A 13,708-nucleotide genomic window follows, 5' to 3' on the forward strand; every position below is an offset into this window, starting at 1 on the left:
ATCCACTATGAGCAAACTTGCAGGGACTGGAGAAGGCCACTCAATTCCTTAAGGCTGCTCCACCATTTTGTTAGATCATGGCTGATCTGAACCCAACTACATTTCTCTGTCTTAACTATGCATCCCTTAATCCCTTTACCGAGCAAAAGGTTATCCATCTCAATCTTGAAAGCTCCAATTGCCCCTAGAGGAAGCAGCAAAACCTCATAGCGAATTACAGGCAAATGAATTTTAGTGTGAGGTGACTTGTTTTGATAGAGCAAGGAAAGGAAATATAAAGTAAAGGTATGGTTTTTAATAGAGTGCAGGAACATTGTCTGCATAGCATTGAAAGTGGTGGGATAGTTTTGGAAAAACACGAATAAACCATACAGTATCCTGGGGTTTCCAGATTGGGGTTCAGAGTACAAAAGAAAGCAAGTTGTGACAAACATGTATGAAACTGGTTTGGCCACAAGTAGACCATTCTTTAGGAAGGATACAAAGGTCTTTGAAAGGGTACCGATAAGATTCAGAAAAATGGCTCCAGGATGAGGACCTTTAGTTATATGGATAGGTTGGAGAAGCTGGGCTTTTCCTTTGGTGAAGAGATGATGTAGAAGAGATTTGATAGGATTTGAATAGATTGTGTTTAAAATTATGAGTCTTGACAGAGCACAGAGAGAGAAAGTAAATGCATTAAATTTAATTTGCCGCTTGTCTGCCTGTTCTACCAACCTGTGACATATTGAAGTTCTCCTGTATTCGCCTCAGTGTACAATACTTCCAAAGTTTGTGTCGTTGACAAATTTTTAAACTGTGCCCTGTTCATCCAAGTCATTAAGATTTGACCAGGGGAATGCAGCCATAAACTGCCTCCTAGTGTCCAAAGCATCTGGTCCCCATCACTCTCTGATTCCTGTCACCTAACTGATTTGGATCCATTCAGTTGCTGTCACATTTGTTCCATGGGATATATTTTTACCAATGGATCTGTTGATTCATTTTATCAATGGTCTTTAAGAGGTTCATATACATTACAGCAACTGCATTACTCTGATCAGCGCATTCTGTTGTGTCTTCAGAGTACCTAAACACCAGTTGCCCATGACAAATCTGTGCTGACTCTTCCCAGTAACTTGCAGTTGTCCACGTGACAATCAATTTTGTTCCAGATTATAGTTTCTAATATCTTTCCGAACACTGCAGTGAACTTATTGGCCTGCAGTTTATCTTTACACCCTTTCCTAGACAGGATTTGGCTCTTACAATTTTGCAATCTTCTGGCTCCACCCATGTATCTAAGGAGGACAGGAACTTTGAAAATGGAGCATTGGCCCATCGGGCTCACTCCGCCATTCAATATGATTGTTGCTAAGCCTCCATCTTAATGCCACATTCCGGTTCTTTTCTCGTATCCTTTGATATCTTTAGCTTCTAGAAATGTATCGGTTTCTTTCTTATTCTGTGCCTTCACCTCCACAGCCTTCTGTGGTAGAGAATTCCGTAAGTTCACCACCATCTGAGTGAGGAAATGTCTCCTCATCTCAGTCCACATGGCTTACTGTGTATGCTGAGGCCATAACCCCTTGTTCTGGACCCCACGGCTGGGGGGGAACATGATCCCATGCATCCAATCTGTCCAGCCCTGTCAACAATTATGTATTTCAATGAGATTCCTTCTTATTCTTTGAAACTCTCATGAATATAAGCCTAGTTGACCCCATCACTCCTTGTAAGAGAAACCTGCCATCTCAGAACTCAGTCTGGTGAATCACTGCTGTACTCCTTCTATGGCACTTCTATGTTTTCGGCAGTAAGGAGATTAAAACTACACATGACCCTTCAGGTGTGGTCTCACCAAGGCTCAGTAAAGCTGCAGCAAGACTTCCTAGCTCTTATACTGAAACCCTCCTGCAAGGAAGGCGAGTATACCATTTGACTCCCCAACTGCTTACTTTCTATGAGCAGTTTCCATGTCCGTGACTACCTGGTCAGGTCCACGCCCCCCAACAACCCACCCTCCCATCCTGGCACCTTCCCCAGCCACCGCAGGAATTGCAAAACCTGTGCCCACACCTCCTCCCTCACCTCCATCCAAGGCCCTAAAGGAGCCTTCCACATCCATCACAGTTTTCCCTGCACATTCACTAATATCATTTATTGTATCCGTCGCTCCTGATGCGCTCTCCTCTACATTGGGGAGACTGGGCGCCTCCTAGCAGAGCGCTTTCGAGAACATCTCCGAGACACCCGCACCAATCAACCACACCGCCCCGTGGCCCAACATTTCAACTCTCCCTCCCACTCTGCCGAGAACATGGAGGTCCTGGGCCTCCTTCACCGCCTCTCCCTCACCACCAGACGCCTGGAGGAAGAACGCCTCATCTTCCGCCTTGGAACACTTCAACCCCAGGGCATCAATGTGGACTTCAACAGTTTCCTCATTTCCCCTCCCCCCCCACCCCAGTTCCAAACTTCCAGCTCAGCACCATCCCCGTGACTTGTCCTACCTACCTATCTTTCTTTCCACCTATCCACTCCACCCTCCCTTCTGACCTATCACCTTCATCCCACCCCCATCCACCCATTGTACTCTTTGCTACCTTCCCCAACCCTCCTCCCTGACCTATCACCTTCATCCCCACCCCCCACTCCCCTATTGTTCTCTGCTACTTTCTCCCCACCCCCACCCTCCTCTCTTTTATCTCTGCACCCTTCAGGCTCTCTGCCTGTATTCCTGATGAAGAGATTTTGTCCGAATTTCCTGATCCTCGGATGCTGCCTGAACTGCTGTGCTTTTCCAGCAGCACTCTGCTCCACAATCTGGTTTCCAGTATGTGCAGTCATTGTTTTTACCCATGTCCCTTTGTTCATCAACCTTTTCCCGTCTATCACCATTTAAATAATAGTCTGCCACTCTGTCCTTCCTACCAAAGCTTCACATTAATTGAGGAACAGGAGATTCGATGTTTTGGGCGTTCCTGATGAAGGCCTTATGCCCAAAACATCGAATCTCCTGTACCTGGGATGCTGCCTGACCTGCTGGGTTTTTCCAGTGCTACACTTTTTGACTCTGATCTCCATCATCTGCAGTCTTCACTTTCTCTTTGCCAGTCCACAGCACTGGTTTGCTTCCTTGTTTAAATAGCGAGATTACTTTTGCCACCCTCCTGTCCACCAAGACCATTGTAGAATCTTGGGACATGACAACCAGTGCACTCACTATTTCCATGACCATCATCTTCTGTGAGATGTAGATGTGGGTCCCGGGGAGTTTTTCGGTCCCAATTTCTCTGGAATTTTTTTTTTGCTAACGCTAATTTCCTCCAGCTCCTCCTTCCAATAGACTCTAGTTTTCTGACACTTCTGGGAGTTATTTGCGTTGAGGACAGAATGAAAGTAGTTGTTCAATTGCTCTTCCATTTTTGTTCTTCATTATCAGTTTTTTTTCTGTTTTAGACTGTAAGGCGTTGGGGCTTACATTTGTCTTCACTGAGTTTTTGTACATCTGTCCACCTTGTTCTCACAACTTTACACGATTCCTCTTTAGATCTGGTACTGTCATTAATGTATTTTGTTAACCAAGGATGGGCCACTTGTACTGTTGTAGCCCTTTGCCTGAAAGCAGTGTTCTTTAAACAGTAACCCTCCCTAGTGTCATGCCTTATCATGAAGTTACAGCCAGGATGCCCCATACCTTTTGAGGTTTTCCTTTGTTTAGGTAGTTTTCAATTGGACCACTTCACTTTCTGTTCCAGTGATGAATTCTATCATGTTATGATTACTTTTCCCCAAAGGGCCTCTCTCAACACGATTATTAATTAACACCTTCTCATTGCCCACAACCAAATCTAGGAGCACCTGCTCATAAGATACTGCCTCCAACCCATTTTGTATACGTCAGGAATTCATCTGCCACATGTTATTCCTAATGTGGTTTGCTCAGTCTGTATGTAGCTTATCAGCACCTTTGGGTGCTGTCGTAGTATCCTTGTTACATGTATCTTAGGTTCCTACATAATGCTACCCCTTGCCTTTTCTCTCCTGTTTGGACACATAAAGTCTAATCTGAATGTTCTTTGCCCATTGTTGCTTCTTTGCTCTGATTGTATATCTAGATTGCCGGTGCCACTACCATTTCTCACTGCTGTGCTGACTTAACACCCAACTTTCTTTTCCGCTTTGCCCATCCATCCCAAAGATTGAATAACCTTGAATGTTCAGTTCCCAGCTGTCTCTGTAATCATTATCATATTGTATCCATTTGCAACTGTTTGCATTGTTAATTCATCTATCTTATTGTGAATGCTTTGTGTATTCAGAAGTAGTACCTTTGCACCTGTGTATAATGGTCAAATTGACATGCCTTGCACTCTAGCCCTATTTGTTGCTGAGCTTTGTTTCTTCCGCTTTTTATCATTGCTTTCTATTTCGCTCTTTCATTTCCTCCTTTGTTTCTTCCACTTGGTTTCTCACCTCCCTGCTGCACTAGTTTAAACCCTCCGTCGTTATGCTAGTGAACACCTCTGTGAGAATAACGGCCCTGGCCCTGCAACCAGCCCATCTTGTACCAGTCCCATCTTCCCTGGAATAAAACAACTGCAGATGCTGGAGGTCTGAAACAACCAATAACAGAAATGGCTGAAGAAACTCTCGTCTGGCAGCATCTGTGGAGAGAAAGCCGAGTTCACATTTTGAGTCCAGTTACCCGTCTTCAGAGCCTCCCCAGAGTCAGAGGAATGTCTGAATCCCTCTTTCCTATACAAGCCCTCCAGTTGGATGTTCATTTGGTCTGTTCTCCTATTTCTGGTTAGCAAATAGCACTAGGAGTAATCCTGTGAAGGCTACTTTTGAGTTCCTGCTTTTTATTTCCTGTGTCCTGTTATGGACAAGGCCAGATCACTCAGAACATTCTTAAGCAGGCAGCCCCAGACCATAGCTTTGCAATTTGTTTCTGTAAGTGTACAGTGAAAATTACCCAGAATAAATTAGCTAGGTTGACTACTAGATTTTAAAATAGACAAAAGTTTATTCACAAAACTACACAATAAAACACAAAGAACAGAATAAAGAACCCCTGCAGAACTCAGTATATCCAAACTAGACAGTTATGCTGTTCTGAATATACAGAACAGTCCCAATAAGCAAACTCCATTTAAAACCCACCATAAATGGAACACATGTTTACAGGTTGAAGTTGAAGGGCAGAAAGAGAGAGAGTTTCCATACAGCTCACTGTTGAACTCCTCACCAGTTCAGACTCAACTAAATTGGTCAGCTCAGCTAGAGAGCTGACCACTCCCCTATCTTTATACCGGTCACTTCTAAAACATGGCCACTTTGGCCTGAAGTCTCATCTGTTTACATATAAGCAAAAAGACTCTCAAAATCCTTTTACATCTCTGTACCAAACCAGAATAATCGGAGCCCGGCCTGGTTTATTACCTCTCTGAAAAAAATCAAGGACAGAGTCTCCTTGCGCCAAGGAACAGCTTTTAGAAAAAAAAGGGAGTAGCTTTGTGACACTCCCTATATTCTGCTTGCTGACCTCATCCCTCTTAAGTCGTTAATACCAACATGGAGCACACCTTCTGGCTATTGCTTTCTCCCTTTTGTTTGCCCTGTGACATTCTTAACCATGACAGCGTGTTATACTGATGTCACAGACACTGCTGGGGAAATGCTTGACTGTTTCTCTTACGATAGAATCTTCCATCACTATTGTTCTGGCACTTTAAAATTTTGACTCAATTTTGAATTTAATGAATGCACATTTGAAATTCACACCTTGTGAGTATTCACCAAGGTCACTTGCCCCACTAGATGAGCTTCTGTTTTCCATGCAGTGTCACTCTTTAATATTCTTGAAACTCTCCCCTCCCCCCCCCCCCCCCCCCCCGCCCCCCCCCCCCCCCCGTTCATCTTTGTCTACCCTGTTTGATAATCTCACTACTCCAGTCTGGCTTTTTGCACGTTTCTGATTTCACTTGCTCAGTCATAGGTGATCTTGTCTCAGCTGCCAAGAACTAACCTAACCCCCTCCCAATAAAAACACACTACCACCACTTATCCCCTCTTCTGAAAACCTACCACTTCTTTCTCAAACTCCATTTCTAAGTATATCATGGAATATGGGTATCATTGGTAAGGCCAATGTTTGTCACCCATTCCTAATTGCCCTTGAACAGAGGGGCTTGCTTAGCCATTTCAGAGAGTAGTTAAGTGGGTCTGGATTCAGATGCAGGCTAGAACAGGAGGCTGGAAGAACACAACAAGCCAGGCAGCATCAGAAGGTGGAGAAGTTGACATTTCGGATATAACCCTTCTTCAGGACTGGGGGTGGGGTGGAGTGGATTTGGGGGGGGAGGGGGAAACTGGGTAAAATGGTGAGATAGTGATGGGTGAACACAGGTGTTGGGTACAACCTGATTGGTCAAAGGATGGAATGAATCTGGTTGGTAGGTCAGTAGGAGGAATGGAAGGGAAGGGGAGGGGCTGGAAAGGGAGTTGGGTGATGTGTGGGAAGATTATTTGAAATTGGAGAATTCAATGTATTATCCAATCTACAGCATATTTTCCCATAAACTTTATGCAGGAGGTTAAGTTTTCAGTTTTACAGGTGCCCCGAAGTTGGCTTAGCTTTAAGCAGGGGATCGGGAACTAACTGAATTGTAACACCAGCAACTGTGTCTTGAAATAAACCAGCATGTTTTGGGGGAAAGTGCCCTTTCATTAGTGCCAGCTATGACCAGGGAAAGTTAAAATGTTGCCATATTTGTCCCAGATGTTTGCAACATTAAACAATCACTACATTGTTTCTTGTATTGACTTCCTCAAAGTTTCCAAAAAAAACTTTGGATCTCTTTCAAGGGGGGGGGGGGGGGAACCCATAAGTGAAATGGCTTTCAGGTTTATACAGGCACCTGCTATCTTCACGATGTACTGAAATGACTGAGCGTTCTCTGACAGTGCTGATGCTGTGGAATGGCCAGTATTCTTGTATTCACAATCAGTTGTTAAGCACAAATGCTTTACTGGATTTGAAGCATTGTTAGCTGCTTGGGCTTTTTCCAGTACAATATTGAGTTTACTTTGAACAGTATACTCGCTCAGTAGCTCAGATTCACAGTCATTGTGGTGCAGGAGCAGGACATTTTACTTGGTTAATTCCTGCTAACCATCCAGATGGTTGATCTTATTATATTCCCAGAAACCCAAATATTTCCTTCTCTCAAGTATGTATCCAATTTCCCTTTTTAAGCCACCCAGTGCTCAAATCTTTAAATCTGTGCTCCGTGTTTTTGTCTGATCAGCTAATGGAGGTTTATATTTATCAACCTGCCATAATCCTGTACACCTCTTACCAAATATCATTTGTTCCAAGGAGAGCAACTCCAGATTCACCAGCCTCAACCTGTAGCCAAAATGCTGATCCCATAACCCATTCTAGTAAATCTGAGCAGCTCTGCTGAAAGTGGCCATACTATTAGTCTCCAGATTCCAGGGAAGTTCTAGAAATGTTAGATATTATACGCAATTCGACTTTAAACTGGCTACTTAATTCCAAGATTGAATGGAAGTCTAAAGGCTAGACAGTTAGCACTTCTGCTTGCATACAAAGCCATGTGATTTATGTTATTGTGGAGCCTTGGACTTATGAGTGTGGAAGAATCAGCAGGAAAACATTTTTGGATTGGTTGTAGGCTTTCCTTGTGTATCACTGAACCCCTCCAACTAAAGTTAGCAAGAATTTTAACAGAGCGCAGAGAGAGAGGTGCAGCAAATTTCTTTGCAGAATGTGGGCAAGAGCTTTAATGGTCACATTAAAGAATGCTGTAATTAAAAGCTCTAATTAAATAAATCAAGTTTGTGAGAGTTTAACCAAGACTGGAAGATTCACCTAACATAAGCCAGGTAGAGGAAACTCTTGGATAACCATCACTATAAAAGTCAGTTTGGTGCTGGGAGTCATCTGCTTGAAATACGACAGTGCAAGCTCTTGAAAGTTGAGAACCACTTTGGACAATGTAGTGTAGACTTAGTGGACAGAATAAGGTGTGGCTGTGGAGGCAACGTTTGGTTATTTTGAGTTTGAATAAGAAACAACTTGTGCCCAGTATTGGGATGAATCTGTGTTCTCACGTTGTATTGATGTTGATGGAGTAGCCCTCTTTCCAAACTGTTTCTGCTGGTCCATTGTTCAAGCAGCTTGTACTGCTTTCTTCGGTTGTATTTTCAAACTTAGTTTCAGACGGAGACTTGTTGAACTCTGACATCTTTTCCAAAGGATTGAGGGTCAGCAATGTCTTTTGGCTGTGGACTGACATCCTGTCTGATTTGATAGACAAGAGGATCATAGATTATGTGTGATGGGCTAGAAGGCAGAGTTGAGCCCACAATTGGGTCAGCTTTGATATTACCGAATGGCAGAGCAAGCCTGAAGCACTGATTGGCCTTCCCCCACCAATAAGTCCTATAATGATTTCTTGATGCATGCATGCATGCACTTTACTGGTTAACATTGGACTATGGTCAGAGATGGTTACTTCCCAGGAAATATCATAGCTAAAATCTGCAGGCGTTTTGTAACAAAACAAAATAACATTGAAAACAGACCTGGCCTGTCTTGCTGGGTAATTAGACCAGTAGTTACCATGCCACATTTTTCTGAAGAATTCCTTAGATTGTGCTGTTAAAGAACCTGAACAGGGAGCACTCTTTCAGCATAGCAACCCTCCCGGGATTATGCAAACATGGAACTCGCCTGTTTGTATTTTAAAAGACTTGCATTGTGCTCGAAATAGTGTAAGAGGAATGTGTATTTTACTGAAAGACTGACTGTGAAAGCTCAGTATTAGCACCACACACTTGAGAAGCTCTAATTGCTTTTCAAATATTTTCTGATTTGGAGGTGCTGGTGTTGGACTGGGGTGTACAAAGTTAAAAATCACATGACACCAGGTTGCTTCCAAATAAACCAGTTGGACTATAAACTGGTATTGTGTGATTTTTAACCAAATATTTTCTGATGGTCATTCAATGGAATGCTTTCTCTTAAACAGTGAGCGCAGCTGAATGTTTGAAATAATTGTTTAGATTGTTTAGATCAGATTACTTATAGTGTGGAAACAGGCCCTTCGGCCCAACAAGTCCACACCGACCCGCCGAAGCGCAACCCACCCATACCCCTACATCTACCCCTTACCTAACACTACGGGCAATTTAGCATGGCCAATTCACCTGACCTGCACATCTTTGGACTGTGGGAGGAAACCAGAGCACCCGGAGGAAACCCACGCAGACACGGGGAGAAGGTGCAAACTCCACACAGTCAGTCGCCGCAGGGGGGAATTGAACCCGGGTCTCTGGCGCTGTGAGGTAGCAGTGCTAACCACTGTGCCACCGTGCCGCCCCAAATTGTGTTCCCCACATCATAAAGATATTACCTTGATACTTTAATTGGTTAAGACAGTGAGCCTTTCTAAGTGGAAAGACTTGCCTTTATTCGTCAGTGCGTTGAGTATAGGAGTTGGGAGCTTATGTTGTGCCTGTACAGGACCTTAGTTAGGCCACTTTTGGAATATTGTGATTAATTCTGGTCTCCCTACTGGAAAGATGTTAAACTTGAAAGGTTGAAGACAAAATTTCATTGAATCCCTACAGTGTAGAAACGGGCCATTTGGCTCTCCAAGTCCATACCAACTCTCTGAAGAGTATCCCACCCAGAGCAATTCCCCTACATTTACCCCTGATTAATGCACCTAACCTGCACATCCCTGAACACTCTGGGCAATTTAGCATGGCCAATTCACCTAACCTGCACGTCTTTGGACTGTGGGAGCAAACCCGTGCAGACACAGGGGAAATTGAGCAAACTCCACACAGACAGTCACCTGAGGCTGGAATCGAACCCAGGTCCCTGGCATTATGAGGCAGCAGTGCTAACCACTGAGCCACCATGCCACCTCTAAAGGATGGTGCCAGGGTTGGAGGGTTTGAGCTATAGGGAGATGCTGAATAGACTGGGGCTATTTTCCCTCGAATATTGGAGTCCGAGGTGTGACCTTATAGAGGTTTGTAAAATCGTGAGGGGCATGGATAGGGTGAATAACCAAGGTCTTTTCTCTGGGGTGGGCAGGTCCAAAGGTAGAGGACATAGATTTAAAGTGAACATGAGCTGTCAGCAGAAGAGGTGGAGGCTGGTACAATTACAACATTTAAAAGGCCTTTGGATGGGTGCAGGGATAGGAAGGATTTAGAGGGAAATGGGTCAAATGCTGGCAAATGGGACTAGATTAATTTAAGATGTGTGGTCAGCATGAATGATTTGGGCTGAAGGATCTGTTTCTGGGTTGTACAGAACTGACTCTATCTCAAGTTTGAGTTAGCTGATTTCATCCAATGTGGTGGCAGGGAGATTATGTTTGAATACCAAACCAGGGTTCCTGTCCCAATTTTGCAAGTCTAATATGCAGGGACCTATGGTGAGGACTGAATTAGATGTGATTGTGCTCTTTGCTACAGTTAAATATTTTGCTAACATCTTTCAATCATACTTGGTGACTTGAGTCATTTTGAATGGTACCCAGCCTGGAGCTGATAACTGCAGTGTGGTTGGGAAAATTTTGAAGTCACTGATTATGTCTGCTTGCTAAGACGTGAAGCTTGTAACGTTGCTTTGCAACCTGAAGGATTTTTTAATCTTGCTTTGTACTCATCAGGATGAGAAATGTTAGAACTAAGCCCTCTGGTCCTAGACTCTCCCACAAGGGGAAGCAGCCTTTCCACAAGTACCCTGTGAAGACCCCAAAGAATCTTTTCCGTGTCAGTAAGGTTGCCTCTTGTTCTTCTATTTTCCAGTGGGTCCAGGTGCAATCTACTCAACCGTTCCATGAGACAGCCCTTTCCTACTTGTTTCCTCATTTCCCCTTCCCCCACCTTACCCCAGCACCAACCTTCCAGCTCAGCCCTGTCCTATCTGCCTATCTTCCTTTCCACCTATCCACTCCACCATCCTCTCTGACCTATCACCTTCATCTCCACCCCCCATTCACCCATTGTACTCTTTGCTACCCTCCCCCACCCTCCTCTCTGACCTATCACCTCCATCCTCACCCCCCCGTTCACCTATTGTACTCTTATGCTACTTTCTCCCCATCACCACCCTCTCTTATTTATCTCTCCATTCTGCAGGCACCCTGCCTCTATTCCTCATGAATGGCTTTTGCCCGAAACGTTGATTTTCCTGCTCCTCGGATGCTGCCTGACCTGCTGTGCTTTTCCAGCACCACTCTAATCTAGACTCTGGTTACTAGCATCTGCAGCCCTTGTTTTTACCTACCTTTCCTACTTGTTATCAGTGAAGTGAACATGCTGTGCAAGGCCTCCAGTGTTAGCATACCTTTCCTGGGATAAGGGACCCAGAAACTATTTATAGAATTCTTGTAGTGGTCTGACTAGTGTCTCATGTAGTTTGAGTAATATCTCTGTACTTTTACACTCCATTCCATTTGAAGTAAGCACTGACTTTCTGTTTGCCTTCTCTATTATCCACTATCTTTGGATGCTAGCTTTTTGTAACTCATGGTTGGGGACTTCCAAATCCCTCGGTTCTGTAGCTTTCTGCAGCCTTTCTCCATTGAAATAATGTACAGTTCTGACATTGTTATCTGATTAATAGTCATAGAGATGTACAGCATGGAAACAGACCCTTTGGCCGACCAGATATCCCAACCCAGTCAAAAGGAATCCAATTGAAGAGGCTCGTTTCTCCCACAGCTGCAGCATTTTTATAACCACTGATTGAAGCATTCACCCTTCTAATCTCCCTATCATGTTATTTCCAGAGTTGGAGTCAGGAGTGTCCTAGAATTTCAGTTCCTAAAGCCTGCACAACAATGCAGGGTGTAAATAACTTTACGTCTGGTTTTGAGAGTCTGAATTGGTTGTCTCAGGGTGGGTGGAGGGTGTTGGGGAAGGTAGAGAACGAGTGATATAGCTCATTCTTCCAATGTGTCTGTAAGCATCTTGATGGGGGGGCTTGATTTTGATTGAAACTATTCCACAGTGGAAGGGCAGTTGTGAATGTGAGTAAATCTTTCTAATTTCTGCATTGAGAATTCAGTGCCTTAATATTGTAGCTGCAAGGTCATGGATTATGAAACTGTTCTCGTGTTTTTATCTTTATTTCTCACCAGGGTGCTCCTGTTATGTAGGTATTTTGTTTGCCGCTTGTTGAAGCCCTGGAATCTAAGCTGGCATGACAATAGCATTTAAGATATGTATGAAGGAGTGATTACTCATGATTAATGCTTGTCAACCTTTTGTTTCCCAGCAGATGGACTCCCCTGCCTCCACACCGGCTCCCCCACCCCTTCATCTTCTGCCTCCCGTCAGTAGTGGCGTCGCTTCCCCTGTGGAGCAGATCATGGTTCGCACCCGTTCCATTGCGGTCAATACCTGTGATGTTGGACTCGCAACAGAGCCTGAATGCCTAGGGCCCTGTGAACCAGGGACAAGTGTCAATCTCGAAGGGATTGTCTGGCAGGAAACGGAGGACGGTAAGAGAATAACATTTATGCGATTCCTTGGTATTTAGAGTTGTTATTGCATTGAAAGAACCTTTAATTTTCATTGAGGAAGTCATGCCCATTTGGAGGGTGGCGCAAACACCATGGGTGGAATGGCCTTCTGCACCATAACAGTTCTCTTATTCTGTATTGACTGAACCTGGAATATATGACGTATGCTGAAAATGTGTTGCTGGAAAAGCGCAGCAGGTCAGGCAGCATCCAAGGAGCAGGAGAATCGATGTTTCGGGCATGAGCCCTTCTTCAGGAAACCTCATTCCTGAAGAAGGGCTCATGCCCAAAACGTCGATTCTCTGCTCCTTGGATGCTGCCTGACCTGCTGCGCTTTTCCAGCATCACATTTTCAGCTCTGATCTCCAGCATCTGCAGTCCTCACTTTCTCCTAGATGACGTATGGACAAGGAACAGGAGTAGGCCACTTGGCCCTTCGATTCTGCTCTGCCCTTCAATAAAATCACAGCTGATACGATTTTAACTTCAACTCTACATTCCTGCATACTGCAGATAATTTTGGGCACCAAAAATCTATCAATCTCTGCCTTCAAGTATTTTCAAAGATTGTGCAGCCATTGCTTTTTGAGGAAGGGAATTCCAAAGACACTCAGTCCTTAGATTTTTTTTCCCCATCATATATGACCTAAATGGGCATTCCCTTATTTTTAAACAATGACCGCCTAGTTCTAGATTCTCCCACAAGAGGTGAAAATCTTTCCATATCCACACAGTCCTTTCAGGATCTTGTGTGTTTCATGTAAGTCACCTTTGACTCTATAAACGCTCAGGGATACAAGTCTATGCTCCATAGTCTTTCCTCATAAGGAAGTTGGTTTATTCCAGGTATTAGTCTAGGAAACCATCTCTGAAGTGCTTTCAACACATTAACATTAACATTATTCAGTAAGTACTGTACTAGGTATTGTACCTAATACTCCAGATGTGGTCTCATGAATGCCCTGTGTAACTGACGCATAATCTTCATATTTTTGCAACCAGTTTCCCTCACAATGAAACATGATATTCGATTCGCTTCCCTGATTACTTGCTTTCCTGCATACAAACCAACAGCAATTCACACGCCAGAACACCCAGATTCCTGCACCTCAGAGCTCTAAAATCTCTCACCATTTAAATAGTAT

The 13,708-nt window shown here is 44.0% G+C and overlaps 1 protein-coding gene across 10 annotated transcripts in view; it reads left to right on the forward strand.

Annotated features, from left to right (window-relative positions):
• znf609b (zinc finger protein 609b) overlaps window positions 1–13,708 on the forward strand; it is a 229,662-nt gene that overhangs the window by 104,964 nt on the left and 110,990 nt on the right. For 6 of the 10 annotated variants that reach the window (XM_072553228.1, XM_072553227.1, XM_072553226.1 and 3 more), the window contains one exon: window positions 12,317–12,542. In XM_072553228.1, coding sequence (XP_072409329.1) covers window positions 12,317–12,542 — 226 coding nt within the window. The remainder of the gene's footprint in view (window positions 1–12,316; window positions 12,543–13,708) is intronic. The other 4 variants (XM_072553229.1, XM_072553232.1, XM_072553235.1 and 1 more) reach the window with 1 other exon arrangement.

This window comes from Chiloscyllium punctatum, chromosome 33 (genome assembly GCF_047496795.1).
Source record: "Chiloscyllium punctatum isolate Juve2018m chromosome 33, sChiPun1.3, whole genome shotgun sequence".
NCBI lineage: Eukaryota > Metazoa > Chordata > Chondrichthyes > Orectolobiformes > Hemiscylliidae > Chiloscyllium > Chiloscyllium punctatum.